The sequence below is a fragment of the Cyprinodon tularosa genome, unplaced genomic scaffold (assembly GCF_016077235.1).
Source record: "Cyprinodon tularosa strain WSP-4 unplaced genomic scaffold, ASM1607723v1 ctg478, whole genome shotgun sequence".
In the NCBI taxonomy this organism is placed as follows: domain Eukaryota; kingdom Metazoa; phylum Chordata; class Actinopteri; order Cyprinodontiformes; family Cyprinodontidae; genus Cyprinodon; species Cyprinodon tularosa.
In genome coordinates, this window is record NW_024039205.1 from 90,703 (window position 1) to 106,529 (window position 15,827).

General features: G+C 36.5%; 1 protein-coding gene across 11 annotated transcripts in view; it reads right to left on the reverse strand.

Annotated features, from left to right (window-relative positions):
• Positions 1–415: 415 nt before the first annotated feature.
• Positions 416–15,827, reverse strand: part of LOC119794382 (cAMP-specific 3',5'-cyclic phosphodiesterase 4C-like) — a 168,172-nt gene continuing 152,760 nt past the window's right edge. For all 11 annotated transcript variants that reach the window (XM_038301908.1, XM_038301909.1, XM_038301911.1 and 8 more), the window contains 9 exons: positions 15,001–15,094; positions 9,027–9,199; positions 8,853–8,951; positions 8,106–8,270; positions 7,915–8,014; positions 7,456–7,610; positions 6,426–6,548; positions 4,957–5,139; positions 416–4,819 (listed from right to left, as the gene is read on the reverse strand). In XM_038301908.1, the coding sequence (XP_038157836.1) occupies positions 4,265–4,819; positions 4,957–5,139; positions 6,426–6,548; positions 7,456–7,610; positions 7,915–8,014; positions 8,106–8,270; positions 8,853–8,951; positions 9,027–9,199; positions 15,001–15,094 (1,647 nt within the window). In that variant the 3' untranslated portion in view covers positions 416–4,264. The remainder of the gene's footprint in view (positions 4,820–4,956; positions 5,140–6,425; positions 6,549–7,455; positions 7,611–7,914; positions 8,015–8,105; positions 8,271–8,852; positions 8,952–9,026; positions 9,200–15,000; positions 15,095–15,827) is intronic.

The following is a 15,827-nucleotide window of genomic DNA, read 5'->3' on the forward strand; positions in this document are numbered from 1 at the left end:
TTCACTGATTTTATTACAAACATAAACCCATATTTTAAAGGTGCATCTTAAGATGAAATATCAATATTTTGATCTCTTTTAATAGTTTAATTATCAATAGAACCTATTATATTATTGAATTACAGCACATAAAGACAGAGGAACATATTCCAAGCGTTTATTCCAGGTAATTCCAATTCTTTTCTCCGTTTTCCATGCTCTAACACTTGAATATGGCACTCTTTAAACAACCAGATTGTTCAGTTATAACCTTTGATTGTCTAACAATACAGTTTTTCTTTATATTAAAACTCATTATTGTTCTGACATAATATTGTATTTTTTAAAAGCGGAATTTTGGTTTTGTTTTTAACATATAACAATACATACAAACTTAAGAGAAATAAATACCAGTAGTATAACTATATGTATTTAATCAATCTACCGGTATATGAAATCTGACTTTTAGAAAGATCAACTTTTATAAACGAATGAATAAAAAATTAACTACTTATTGAAATTCTGTCAGATTTGCCAACATTCCCAGAAAGTTTTCAAACAACCGTTTAAACCAGGAAATTAGAAAACTTTTGAAATCCTTCGAACTGAGGCACAATAAGAAGCTGGAGGAGCACATTGCAACTAATTCCCCGTTGGTCAGTAACAGTACTGAGTATAGTAAGAAGTCTGGATCTCTTAACGTTTACCAGTCTGTGAAAAAACACATTTCACAATAGTGGAACAATTTCCCCCACAAAAAAAAGTTTCTTAATGGAAACTAGGAAGATGGAACATCACATTATCTATCGATCATCAAATCATGATAAAAATTAGAAAATGTGTGTGCCAAAGTCAAAGCTGGCAAATTCTGGATGCCTGAGGTCTATAGAACTATAACAATGTTTAACCACCTGCATCCATAACAACAAAGCTTATTAGTGGATGAGTGCGAGTGCTGAACTGTACCTGCAGTCCAGACCTTTAACTGACTGAAAATATGTGGCACTTGAGAGGGTGGCAAACCATGCAACCTAGGGTATCAGAGAAGAACGGGACATTTACACACAATTCTTAAAGGAAGAGAGGACGCTTCAGGGATAAACCCTACCCACCTTTTAGTGCAATTTAATTAAAGGTTATCCCACTATATTATGAAAATGCCCCAATATCATTATTTAAACACCTGGTATGTCTACTAAGCTTATTTGCACAAAAAATATGGGTTTATAACATTTACAAATTATTAAATTCTGTTTTGCTTATATTTTACACAAAGTCCCAGCCTTTTTTTAATTGAGCTCTACAGCAGCATCTCTCGACACAAAGGGTGAAAAGTATTTATCTGTTTATGTTGGGAAAATGGGAATAACTTTAACCTGTGGCTGATGTTTGACATGTGGCTTGGTGAAAAGGTGATGCCAGGGAATGTTTAATAAGAAACCTGGTAATTTCTCTTGGAAAAAACAGACACAGAAACTTAATTTTATTTATTCCACTTATTTGCTAAAGAAGAAGACTTTTTTCCAACTGAAGTCTGACTTTTTTTTTTTATTGCCAATCCATCTGGGTCTCAAAAGAGCTCCTTCACTATAGTTACATGAACTTATCTATTAATCATTTGGTTTGAGCAAAGTTTTATTTTTATTTTTTTGACTCTTTGACAAAAGCATTGGAATGTCTATTTTCCTTTATCTATCCCTGAAATTATTCTGCGTTTCATTTGTCTTGGAGTTCAAAGGTCAAACGTCACACCTGAGCTGAGTGTGCTATGGTTCCAAGTTGGAAAACCACCAAGATTGTTAGAGAAGGATTTTAACTTTGGACAGTGAGGAGAATCTCCAAAAAAATGAGGCTGTTTTTGTATTTTGCTTGTATGGGAAAGCATTATCTGAGAGCTGCAGCCTTAAACATAATAATTTGGAGCATGAACAAATACAGTAAAGCTATTTTGCTTCTGATAGTCATTGTTTCACATCTGCATGCCAGTTATATTAAAGCTGACTGGAAAATTAAACACGAGACAAAAAAAATTGTGAGAAGTACACTGATATCAGTAATAATTCAACTAACTACACTGTTTTCTTTACCTTGTGCTGCTGTAAAACGGATAATTACATATTGGTACAACTTAGTAAACAAGATAGTGATCAAATCTCATTTTAAGAGAGAAAAATTTAGATAAATAAAATAGAATAAAAAAAAACAACAATTAGAAATATATAATTTGAATACTAATAACAGAATAAAAAGTACAGTTGTATAAATATTGCTGTCTTCATTTATCAGTGAACAACTCACACTTATATTTCTAACTAAACTATACATTTTTTTTTCTTTCTTAGTGCATGTAAAGAAAATTCATATTGATGATGCATTAACTTCACCATTTTTTAAGGAGTAAAACAATTGCCACATATTACGTGACAAATGCCACAAATAGCATGCTGCTTTTATGAGCATTTGCATCAGCTGGACAGCTTTTGTACGTTGCAGCTCTCAGATAATAATAGGAGGAGGAGGAAAAACGTTTCTGTTGGTGTAGATTTATTGTTTCTCTTAAAGGTTCTCTCCAAACCTTATAGCTGGATGCTTTGCTAGCTATTAACATGTTAGTAACGATCAATTAATGCATCCTTAAGGGAGATGTTTTGCAAATAGAGGTTGTAAAACACTTTGTGTAGTTCTGGTTAAATGGGAAATAAACTTCACTGTCGCCATATTGGGTACAAATTTTTTGATATTTTCTTTCAAAATATCATATTCAGAAATGTTTATGTTGTTTCTGTTGGTGAAATTAGAAAAGTAAACTTCTGAATACAGACAAAGACAGAATAAGGTTTTATGCTCCATAATTTTCAGAAATGTTTTTCAAATCTATGAGCAGCTAATATTCATATTATCTGCAACTGTATTCAGTTGGTAAACTGTCATTCCTTGAAACACTAAATTTATAAAATATAATCTGTGTAGTAACCCTCTATACAGTGGTGTCAGTGGCTACTGTGCTCTTTGTAAATACTCTGATTTAGAGCATATTAAATTAGTTAATTTTGACATTGCTTTGATATCAATTTTATTGCCAGAATCCAATAATCCTCATTAGGTATTGAAAACAGAAGAAGCCTCCAACCTGTGGCTTTACAGTAGAAGCTGCTGCAGAGCTGCAATATTTCATGCTCATCCAAAACACTGAATTTTAGGGCCTGCCCTGCCTTCTGGTAGCTGTAGTTTCATGTCCTGTACAGGTTTGTTTGTGATCAGTAGGCCTACAGTGGGTGAAGCCCTTTGTGTGACTAAATACAAGAGCTGAACTCTAAAGACGGTAAAGTGCTACTGCGGACCGGAGGCACCCTGATTAAAAAAATGCTTTTTTAAGCACAGAAACACATATGAGACCAGCAAACACACGACAAGGAATATTACAGAAATTAAAACATAAACAATCTAAAATATAAGGTAAAACATAGATAAAGCTCAAACTAAGTATACATTGGTGTCTTTTCAACAGGCAAGACTAAGGTTCAGCCCAAAGTGTTCGGTTCCTATGGTGCTACAAGCTGGTTTGAGTATCTGATTGCCTCATCTGCCAAATTCTCTATTAAAGGGATTTAAATAAATGTAAAGACACACATGTTGGACAATGTCTCATTTTTTCACTGAGACGAACAGGACAGACAGTTTGGGGTCGGGGATCAGTACACCTGTGCTACATTAGGTTTATGCTTCACTTCATACCCTGAGGTTTAGGTCCGTCGATTTTCTCATCTACATCCCATATTTGGTTAAATGACTCATTTCACACGTCATCCTTAAAGAAATAAATCATACTCACTTATCCCAACTCAATAATCCTAGATTCTAAATTAAAAACAATGGTGCAAAATAATTTCCAAGACCCTGTCACGCCACGGTAGTCCTCATTCGCTGTTCGGATGTCACAGTTATTTGGAGGAAGACATTTCCTTTTAGGTTTTGTTACCTTTTGTGAGTACAAGCCTTAATTCCTCTCTTCCAAGCTTAAATGCAGCACTTTTTTCATCAGGAATGCTCCAAACTGAGGCTGCTGTGAAACAGGAAGGCCTATCAGGCACTCAGACAGAGGAGAAAACATTTCATTTTGCTGAAAAAGAAAAAAATGCAGAGGAGAATCGTTCCTCTGCTCTCTAGAGAGGGTGTCTCCAGTGTAAAGGGACTGTGGTGATTTTACAGACATTGTTGGCAAAGGCTCGCCCTGCCTACACATCCAGCACTCATGTCTCTTCAGCAGGGCGGCTGGTGCTGGTCATTACGTTCCCATCCGCAGGCAGGCCACTCCATCGCCCTCCTGACTCAGCTCTCCGTTCCTGTCCGAACCTTCCGGCCCCGGGGAGGCCTGTGTCCTGTGAGGGTGGGGGCTTCGCACAGACATGGAGGCCAGATTCAAGGTCCGAGATGGGTGAGGTGAGGGAGGGCGGTATCTGCTGTTGTTGCCACTGCGGGGGTCTGGAGGCAGGGAAGGCGAGGAGGAATCGTGTCGCCTTGTCAGAGACTCCTCCTCTAAGGGGCTCTCGAGGTCAGACTCCACTTCCTCCTCATCCTCTTCTTCCTCCAGTGTGAGTTCAAACTGGAATTTGTCTCCTCCTGATGGGATAGCTCCTCCTGCTCCTCCTGGAGTCCCATCTGCCGGTCCCACCTCAGCGTGGTGCTCGTCCGGGCTCGTTGGCGAGGGGCTGCGGGGGATCATGCTCTGATACCACTCCCTGTTATCCTCAAGCGTGTCCAAAATATCCTGGGCGTCAGGGTGTACCAGATCTGCCCAGGTCTCCCACAGAGGATGCACGATGTAGTCAATGAATCCCACCTAGGTAAGAAAGTACAAAATTATCAAATAGAAACCAACATCAATGTGATAAAACTAGTGAATATTACAGAGTAGAATCCCATGAAAATATTTAAACTCCTTAAACTTTTCTACAAAATGTAATCAGAGTGCCTTACTTGGCTCTTTTCTATGGAGGCATTGTGTTTGTCGCACATGGGGCTGATCTCCATCCCCTTGTCCCGCTCTCTGTCCCCCTGGGTGAAAAACTCCACCATGATGCGGTCTGTCCATTTTCGGTAGAGCTCCAGTGGTTTGGTTGGGTTGCTTAAGTCAGCACAGTGGACCATGTTCTGTAGAACCTGCAAAAACAATTTGACCCCTCACAATTATTTAGTTCTTTCATCCTCATTCCTCCAATGCTTGAGAAAGAAAGATTAATGGCAGACAAGAATAACCTGCATCTATACATCCCCCTGTTATAGTTATCCACATCGTTATAGAAAAACAAGGTCTGAAAAGTGTTACAAAGCAGTTGTTTGGGGCTCAAGTGAACCACCATGACATTCATTACACTGACAAGAAACGGATCAGTGCTTTACCTTCCCAGGAATGGCCCTACCAAAAGTACTACAAGAGGGCATCAATTACTCATCCAGGTGATCACAAAAGGACCCAGAACATCTAAGGACCTGCATGTCACAGTTCATGTTTGTACAATAAGAAAAACAGACTGAACATAACAGCATTTGTGGTAAAGTGCCAAAGCTAAAGCACTGCCATAAAAACAACAGAAGAACCTTTCGTTGATGCGGCAAATTTTCATTGACTCAGAAAATAACAGAACGATTTGCAAAGCAAGAGTACAAGCTGCATCTGCTGTTAAACTAACAGCATTTCATACAAGGTTTAAAAAGTATTTACTCTTGACAACATATTGTTTATTTAATTTAAATTTTTTTTAGCATTTATTAGCTAGTTTTTAATCAAGTTTTAGGTTTTTGAAAATGCTTAGTTTAAGTTTAGTGTTTAATAGTTTCAGCTATAGTTATATTATTTTAGGTAATAAGAGTTAAATACCAGGGGCAAGACAAAATAAGTCAAAAACAATAAAAGGAAATAAAATCCCAGATAAGGACAGACCATTAAACACACAGGAGCTGACTGCCATCTGCTGTTGTAATGTGGTATAGTCAAAAAACTTGAAAAATCAACAGGAAACTAGACCTCAGATTAATTCATTTAAAGACACAAACAAAAATGAGCACATTCTCCCTTAAAATCAGTTAGTTTTATCAGTTTTTACACTCAGTTTTAGTTATGTTTTAATTTTTTTATTTACTTTTATCTTTATTTCAGTTAACAATATTTTTTACTGTAGTTTTTCGTCATTTCATTAGTTTTAGCTAATGATAATAACCTTGATTACACATCTCTATCTTCATTACTGCTGTACTTGATGGAACCCCAAATTCCAGAAAAACCTACAGCAGAAAGTTTAATCTGTGTGAACTGCAGATGTCTTTGCAATAAAATGTTTGAAAAGCATAAACGCTTTTTTGCATTAATAAAAGAGCAGATTTCCATTCTGAAGTATCCCAAATAACATTAGTTTGATGATAACATGAGTTTGTGGCACTTCATTTACCTGGATTCGGTCAGAGTAATTGTCTAGCAGCAGGACTCCCAAACTCGTCACTTTCTTGGTCTCCACCATCGTCTTCATGTCTGCCAAGAAGTTCATGTGTTTGGACATATCTGTGGCCAGCACCTAAACACAGCAAGACAGCATCTGTACCACTGAAACCATCCTTAACACCTCTAAATGAAATCTGGTCATGTTCCTCAATCCCTCAACAGTGCTCTTTTAGCTTTAATGTTGCAGTTTAAGCTTAATATCTTTATATTTGACATTTTAATTTGAAATAACTTCAGTAGAATAGAACAGTCATTTATTGTTTCAAAGTGGGGATATTCTGTAGTTTAATCAAAAATAAAGGGAAAGTTTGTTTTAAAAAACAGTATACAGAGATCATTTAAGAGGTGCATGAAGTTTGTGGCAATTCATTTATTTGGATGCAGTCAGTTTGTCTATTTTCTAAGCTGTAGATATTTCTCAAGTCTACAGAGTTTGTTAGCAGCAGGGAACATAACACTTAATGCCCCTGGAAGTTACCAAATCAGCATGCAGCACTTACAGAAAAAGACTGAACAGTACAAATATACCTATGTTTGGCTTGAAGCTGGGAAAGATGTATTATAATGTATATATATTAATATTGATGATTTTCTGGTGCATTTCTATTTTCCCAATATAAATATATATTAGACTTTCTAAGTGCAATATAAAACTGTAGTAAAATGTTTAAAATTGATTTAAGTTTTTCCTTTTTTCTGCAAAAAATTTCACTTTCCTAGAGTTGTTTTAAGCAAAATGTCCCTATTTTTGATAATCAAAACAAATGCTTATTATCTATTTACTAATGCCATTTCTGTACATGTCATGCTTCAGAAAGAGAGACAGATTGGTACATTTAGACAATAAAATAAAGTCTAGAAATAAACCTAGTTAAACCCTATTCTTTCTTTTATGCCATACGTATTCACATCTGGACAATCTTTATGAAATTCCATATCTTCTTATCCAGAGTTTGCAGGAACAAAGGTCCCAGCCTTACCATGTCAATCACCATCTTTCTGAGGGAGTCTTTCTGTTTCTTGCTCAGATTCTGGAAGATATCACAGTTTTCTTCTTGCAGTAGCTTGAAGCCAACAGCGAGGTGGTGGTTCTCCAGCACAGATGAATCGTTGTACATTAGTGCCAACTCAGAACCTAAAATAAAGAAAGAGACCAGGTCACTATGCAAAAAAATCCTAATTCAAACATGACTCTATAAAGATCAAAGCTGATGTACTTTGGTTTTAATTAGTTTGTAGTTTTTAAAAGAGTAAACAAATTCAGTCACCCACACATATTCTGGTCACAATAACTAGGTTGCACTACATACATTATAAACTTTCTATTTAATCTAATTTTTTTTTGCATTTGCAGTCGTCTGGTTCTGTTCTTTTTTTTTAATGTAGCCATCAATAAACAGTTCTCTCTCAGCTGAATGCCGAAACAAAAGGAAACATACTGGTGTTTATGAGGAACTGGTTGGTGACACCAGGATGGTCGACATCATGGATGGCACTTGCAAAAAGAGCAGCCATGATTTCTAGGTCTGTAAACACCGCCTTGGATAAAGAAAGACAACAAAACAGCATCACTTAAACCTTAATTCAAGCTAAAAAATGTAATCTGAGTAAAAACAGTGAGAATACGAACCTCTAAAGCTGGAGTTGACAGGAGGACATGGGTGGATTGCACCACATCAGCTGCATGGATGTTGTTGTGATAAGCTACGTCTGCATGGTAGTGGTCCTCTAAAGTCATCATGAAGGTGAGAAAGGTGTCATTTGGCACCTTGAAGGTTTTCAGAAGATCTCGCTCCTGTCAAATGAGGGACAACAAATAAAACATCAACCACCTGCAGATTCTTTTTTCTGTTCATTTATTTAAGATCTACAGATGGGGCAGATCTTATTTTTTTGTAGGGTTGTCAAAAGTATCGAGACTCAAAAAAGTATCGATACCAAAATGTTGTATCCGGATACAATACTCGTTTTTAAAAGTATCGATACAGTGCTACAGTGCTTTGTTTCTTAACCAGTTTGGCTAGTGTCATTGTTATGTGTGCAAAGCATAGCCAAGGAAGGAACACTTAATTTTAATTTTATAAGTTTTTTATCAAGCTTGCTTAATATTGTGCACAGCAAACAACCTCAAAATATTGTTCTTATTGTTTATTGTATTTATTTATTGTATTTTAGTTATTAATGAAAATATTTCTGTAGAATTTTGGAGTCTTTGTTTTTATCCTTGTGGTATCGAAAATGGTATCGAGTATTTTCCTTAGTATCGGTATCGAGTTGAAAAGTTTAGTATCGTGACAACCCTATTTCTTTGCAGTCTGTTTCTTATTTAAACTTTGCCAAAGGACTCCATTTAGTTTTTACACAGGAATTATGTTACCTGGAAGATGGAGTACATGGTCACCGTCAGAGGGCGATTTCCAGAATATTCTGCTAGTTTGAAAATATCCATACCCCAGCGATTAAGGTCCTCAATTTCCTGTGAAGAACAAAACCAATGATGTGTAAATAACATTTCTTATTTCTTTTTGCATTTAAGTGTGTGCGATCCCACCTTTGCCAGCATGCTCTCGTGTGGTGTGTTGACTCCAAAGCGAGGGATGATGGCAGGGGCTAAACTTGGGCTTTGTGTGGCCTTTTTCACACCACTAATCTGTGACATCGGCCTTTTCTTCTTCTCTTTCTCCTTAGCAGGCGGAGACGGGATCTCCAAGTCATGTTGCTTCTCTGCATGTGAAAACCCCCCGAAAACAAAACAGACCCAAAGTTAAAAAGGGAGCTGTTTTTTTAATCCATCGGTTCTAATGTTTCGAAGACAAAATGAAAGATATTCACCAACGCTTTGATAAAAAATAACGTAGATAAAAATCAAGTTGTCCATGTAAGGGACCTGTGATATGTATACTGATATTAGCCCACTTAAACTTTTGACATGCAGTAATGTGGGCGTGACGTTAGTTTTCCATAGCTTCAGCAAATCAGACACCTTTATTATTTAATTCATCATCCAGCCTTCTCTGCGATGTCATCTTAACATTTAATTCATTCTACTGTTATTTAGTGTTGCACTGATGCCATTTTTTGACCTTGATGCCAATACCCGATACCTGGCTGTGCAGTATTGGCGGATACCGATACAATACTGATACTATCTGTTTGAAATTGATGTGTGTGGGTGTATATATGAAGAACTGCATACTACTTGGATGTAAAGTAATTGCCATCATGGCTTTGTCAAGCTGCTGCCTTCCTTTTTAAAGCAGAATAATACAAAATGAAACCAGTAGATCGTTTTATTGGCTACCTGGAATGGGTGACAATAAGTTAAATAAACTTTTAGCTCTCAATATGGTATTGCTGCCCTATTTGGTGGTACTTGCCGATACTGATACCACCATTTTAGTGCAGTATCAGGTCCCTGCCCGATACTGGTATCGGTGCAACACTACTGTTATTTCACATGGCCTTTATCTTTGTTGACAGTCATAATGAGGCAATACTCAAAACAGAAGCTTCATCAGGTTGCGACCACAGCAATTCTCTTCAGTGTAGATGTCACAGAGGGAAGAGGACTCAAAGCCAGTTATTTTCTAAACCCATGAGACCAAAAAGCTTTTCAAAACTGATCAACTTATCAACATGTAGAGATATGTCTTTCACGGGATAACAGGACAGCAGCCTTTGAATTTCAGGCCTATCTCTATAGTGGAACTTGCTTGATATATCAGCTTTTTTAGAATAATAAGGTAAAGATCTACTTTTTATATTTTGCATACAGGAAGCTATTTGAGCAATGTTACCCGTGCTAATGACATTAACAAAGCAAGTTGCTTATATAACATTGTAAAACTAGTTCAAAACAAGAAGTAGAAGTAATTTAGGTGAAAAACGAAATAATATATTACATACAAATATTTGTTTGGTTGTAATTCTTAAAATAAACCCAAGTAAAAACAAACTAAGCAAGTCAAAGCTTTATTGAAAGTGAAGATGGGTGATTCAATAACCAGACATACATAAAGGCAACTGAGCATTTTAAACTAACCAAACATGAATCTTTTGGTTGAAAACCTCAGAGACCAAAGAGGACCCATTCATGTAAGTTCAGATGATTTATTCTAGTATGGAAACAGCATAAATGTTTGTGCTGTGCAGCCGAAAAAGCCCACTCATCAAGGCTCAAAGATGAGCAGGAGCTCAAAGCATCTAAGAAGGAAAGATAACAAAAATATAACAGAAAGCAAGTAGAAGCGAGATTAATTTTAGGCATAAAATAATTTTAAACTTGGTTATATACATCTAAACTCGTTTTATTTATTTTGTATTGTAGTTAAATACTATGGTGATCAGTCCTAATAGGTGAGAGGGTGGTCAGAAACTCAAGAATCTGACCTTTTTTTAACAGTAAACACACCATGTGTGACTGTTACTATTAACATTGAGGCAACTACACTCCTCCTAGGTTCGGATGCTGTCACAGAAGGAAAAAAAACTGAACAGCAGATGTTTTCATGGTCAGTGAAATATTCAAAAGAGACCAGAGGAAGTACAGAGATACATGGAGACATTTCAACGGAAACAGCATTGTTTATTAAGACTGCAAGGGATCAAGGCCTTTAGATGAATAAAGGAAAGTTGAAATATGTACAGCAAAGTTGCTGTTTTGTTCATTTGAGCTGAATTCAGTCGTGTAACATGTTGGATGTTGGAAGGCTTCGGGTATGTATATATCTGCTAGCCATGCTACTTACTGTTAGAAGATGCTAAAAATAAGCTAGAAGACGTCTAAAATTGCTTTAAACTTTTTGAAACTGTAAAACTATATTTTTTAGTGTCTGTATTGTAAAACATGCCAATGCATCACATCCGCTCTTAATTTAAATGTCTTGCTGCTAAAAGGATGTAGGCTAAAACAATTTTTTTTAGGAATGCTCCTAAATCTTATATAGCTTCTTTTTTTTTTTTTTTTAGCAGATAAATAAAAATCTATATTACAAAGCTAAAAAGAAACAGATAGGAAGTTGTTCACAAAATTCGTATTCAAATTTTTAGTATTGCAGAAATACTGCATTTTAAAAAAATAAAGATGGGTATGCTTTTTAGTATGATTTCAAAATAACATAGAACAAGGACCTTGTGAACAACTGGCAATGCTCCCACAAGAGATTTATAATAAAACAGCCATTTCAACAGAGTAAAAATCCTAGAGAAGATGCTACATGTCCTGTTTTTTATGATGTGTAAGGACCATGTCGCTAATTCGCTAAGTCATCCTACTTTGACTTCTTTACCTCACGTTTACATATCATCCTTCGCATCCTCCAGCCATGATTGGCTTCATTAGCCTGGCAGCAGCGACTGCCTGATCAACATCCAGATCTGAGCCTTGATACAAGCACACGCCACCGTTCAGACGAATCAACGATCCTAACAACATCTTCGCAGGAGGCACCGTCTGGCCTCTCTCACCTCTATCACAGTGCCTCCTCTTCCTCAGACCCAGAGCCATGGGGTTCATCTCCAAATGCAGCCAAGCTTGAGGCATTCATCTCAGAACAGAGCCTGACTGACGGCTCCATCCTCATTCTGCTGGACCATCCTGCCAGAGGGGCTGCCGAAGACTGAGCCTCCTATTGATGCAACACGCCGTCGGATAATACTCAACCTAGTTGCCACGACAACGCCACACAATGTGTCCGGGAATGCTGTCTGTTGCCCCACCTCCTCCTGCTTCAGAGACGAAGAAATCCTCACCTTCCCAGTCTGTTCTCTCCTCCAGAAAAATGCTCTTTTCATTGCTTCAGTTAGAAATGACTATCGTTCCTTATTTCAGCTTTTCCTTTTCTCATTATCTGCGTCCCCATATATTCTCCTTTCCCTGCTGTAAAATAGAGAAATATAAATTCCATAATTGTGTATTTTTGTCCTTTTTTAGATTTTTTTGAATTTTAATTAAATTTTCTTTTTACTGTAAGATTTTTTCTTTTTTCGTGTGACACATTTTTAGCTTTTAAATCCTATCCTGTTCCCTGCTTAAAAAATAAAGGGAACACTCAAATAACCCATCCTGCATCTGAATGAGTTAAATATTCTTATTGAATAATTTGTTCTGTACAAGATTGAAGGTGCTGACAACAAAATCACACAAAAATAATCAATGGGAATAAAATGTATTATCTAATGCAGGCCTAGAATTGGAGTCACACACAAAGTTATAGTGAAAAACACTACAGGCTGATCCAACGTTAATGTAATATCCTTAAATTAGGCCAAAATGTGATTCAGTATTGTGTGTGGCCTCCATGTGTTGGTATGACCTACCTACACTGTCTGGGCATGCTCCTGATGAGGTGGAGAAAGGTCTCCTGAGGAATTTGCTCCCAGACCTGGACTAAAGCATCCATCAACTCCTGGACAGTCTGTGGTGCAGCGTGACGTTGGTGGATGGATCGAGACTGGATTTCCCAAATGTTCTCAATCGATTCAGGTCTGGGGAATGGATGGGCCAGTCCATAGCTTCATTGACTTGAAGCTATAAGCAAATCTTGAAGGCATCGCCAACACACTCCAGTCCCACAAGGTCTAGTATTGTTGTGAATTAGGAGGAACACAGGGGCCACAAGGGGTCTAAGAATCTACTGTCGGTACCCAATGGCTGTCATGCTACCTCTGGCAAGAACATGGAGGGCTGTGTGCTGCCCTCTAAAGAGATACCACCTCTCACCATTACTGACCCACTGTCAAACCGGTCATGCTTTTAGCAGGCAGAAAATCACCATCCACTGTCTCTCCAATCACTGTCACATGTACTCCGTGGGCATCGGGCCCTCATACCATTCTCGTGGAGTCAGCCTCTAACCGTTTGAACAGACACATGCACATTTGTGGCCATTGGTGGTCATTTTGCAGGGCCCTGGGAGTGCTCCTTCTGTTCCTCCTTGCACCCCTGCTGCTGAGTTGTTGCCCTCCTACAGCTGTCTCCTGGTAGCGCTCCAGCCTCTGGATACTATGCTGACAGACACAGCAAACCTTCTTGCCACATCTCACTTTAATTATCCATCTTGGATTAGCTGCTCTACTAGTCCACCTCATGCACCACCAACAATCACAAATGACAAAAACATCAGCCCCAAAACATACTGTAGGTACTGAGAAGTAGTCTGTGATACCCACCTGCAGACTATTTCCTTTATTGGCTGTGTCTTGTTAGTTACCACTAAGTTCCACCTGTTGTCTATTCCATTTGCAAAACAGCATGTGAAGTTGATTGACATTCAGTTTGCTTCCTAGGAGGACAGTTTGATTTCACAGAAGTTTGAATTGATTTTGATTATATTGTGCTGTTTACACCTTCATCTTTGAGCAGTCTATAACTTATGTTTTCCAAAAACATACCAGTGTAATTTCTCCACCTTTTACCTTCTTTAAACAAAATATATGTAAAAGTGTAGCCTTTTTATGTGGATCAACCTTTTTCTGCAGCTAAATTGCTAGTCTTTTGAGGTGTTTCTTTCAACTGTTTTAGAGACTGACATTGTTGTCCAGCCGCCTTTGCAAAATAGATCAAACTTAGAGTGGATTTAAGGCACTTAGGTGATGACTACTTATAATCGTACTTTTATATAAATAATTTCATTTTAGGGTCGTTTTTACAAGATGATTTTCATTACAGTCTTAACCCTGTTCTGCTTTAACATGTTTATTGTGATGATTGTGTTAAACAACATTTTTTGTAAGCCGAAAAACTCATTCTATCTCTTTTAACAAGAGTATTTTTTCTTTCTACATGGCTAATGGCTTCTATAAACCAAACACTCTTTGGAATTATTTTAACTGTTGCTTTTCTCTTTCTTTATATGGACGGTGAATTTCTGCAGCTCCTCCAGAGTAACTATTGACCTTCTGGCTGTTTTTCTATTGAATGCTGTCCAATGGATTGAATGCCATGCCTTGTTAGGTTTGCAAAAAAATTATGCAATTAATGTGACATAGGAGATTATTAAACATTGTGAGCATTAAGATCTTCAAAATACAATACTTTTTTTTCACAAATATATATATAATTAAATGTTATTATGTTCTTTTTAACCATGTTTTTACTTATATGATTGATCTGTATACATTCATTTTCCATATTTTTATCAGTGAAAGTTGTGATATAAAGGAGATTTACGTAAAAATTCTTCTAAGACACTTAATGCCAAGTAAAACAATAAAAACCAAATGTTTCGCTATGATTTAATTGTTAAATTGTTAATCTAATTTATTTATTAGTTTCTTTTTTTACTAACAATACAAATTCAGCTAAATGTATGCAGTTACGTTTATCTTAAAGAAGAGCAGCAAAACAGATTCAGCACAATAAAATTTCCCATTCTGCTCTTACAGAGATTTACAAATATTTTATCACGGGTATTTATAGTTTTCTACCTGCACTTAAGAGAAATAAAACACCTCTGTGACACTACACAACTATTTTTTAGATCAGTCTCTGCAGAGCCCACTTTTTTCATTATGTCAAAACTCACCTAGAAAAGTGCTGGCAATGTACTCTGACACCTGGTTCCCTGAGCGGCTGGTCTCTGATAGCTGTGTCAGCTCACGGTTCAGCATCCTCTTAAACTGTGGAGCAGAAAACCGATAAAGAAGTTAAAACATGCAGATGCACAACTGCATAAAGAGTTTTTACCAATAAGAACTGGTTTCATTTTTGAAAACCCTGTCAGCTACTTCAAATTGCAAGAAGAAAGATTCTGATTCAGAGAGAAACACGGCAAACTTTCCTAGCAGCATGTCTTTCTCCAGCAATAGCAAAATACAAAAAAAAAAAAAAAAAAAAAGAATTGTACATTACAGTACATCTAAAATAAATGAATAAACCTAATGTCATATGCTTATTTATTAAATATTATTCAATAACTTTAATCATAATTTTTTTTATATGTCACCATATTGTAATATAATTTATTGAATTGTCACAACAAACCAAGACCAACAATCATCTCTGTATGAATAGCAGGTATATCTTTGGTAAATCTGGTTAAACTACAAACACTTAAAAACTATTTTTCGATTTTTTATTTATTTTTTTTAATCGGTCATAACCTCTGAAAACATGACATTCTACATTTTCTGAATAATAGTTTTAATTATACCTGATATTAATTTAAAATAGCTAGAAATTGTGAATTTATTGTATATTGTTTCATGATTGCATAAACAATTTTAATTTTTCATAAGTATTAAGTATAAAAATATTCCATCTCACAACAGATGCTTGAAGTTTAGTTGTTTAGGTTTGATATAGTTTCCAGAATTGGTTTAATTGAATAATCAAAATTTTTGCTCATGATAA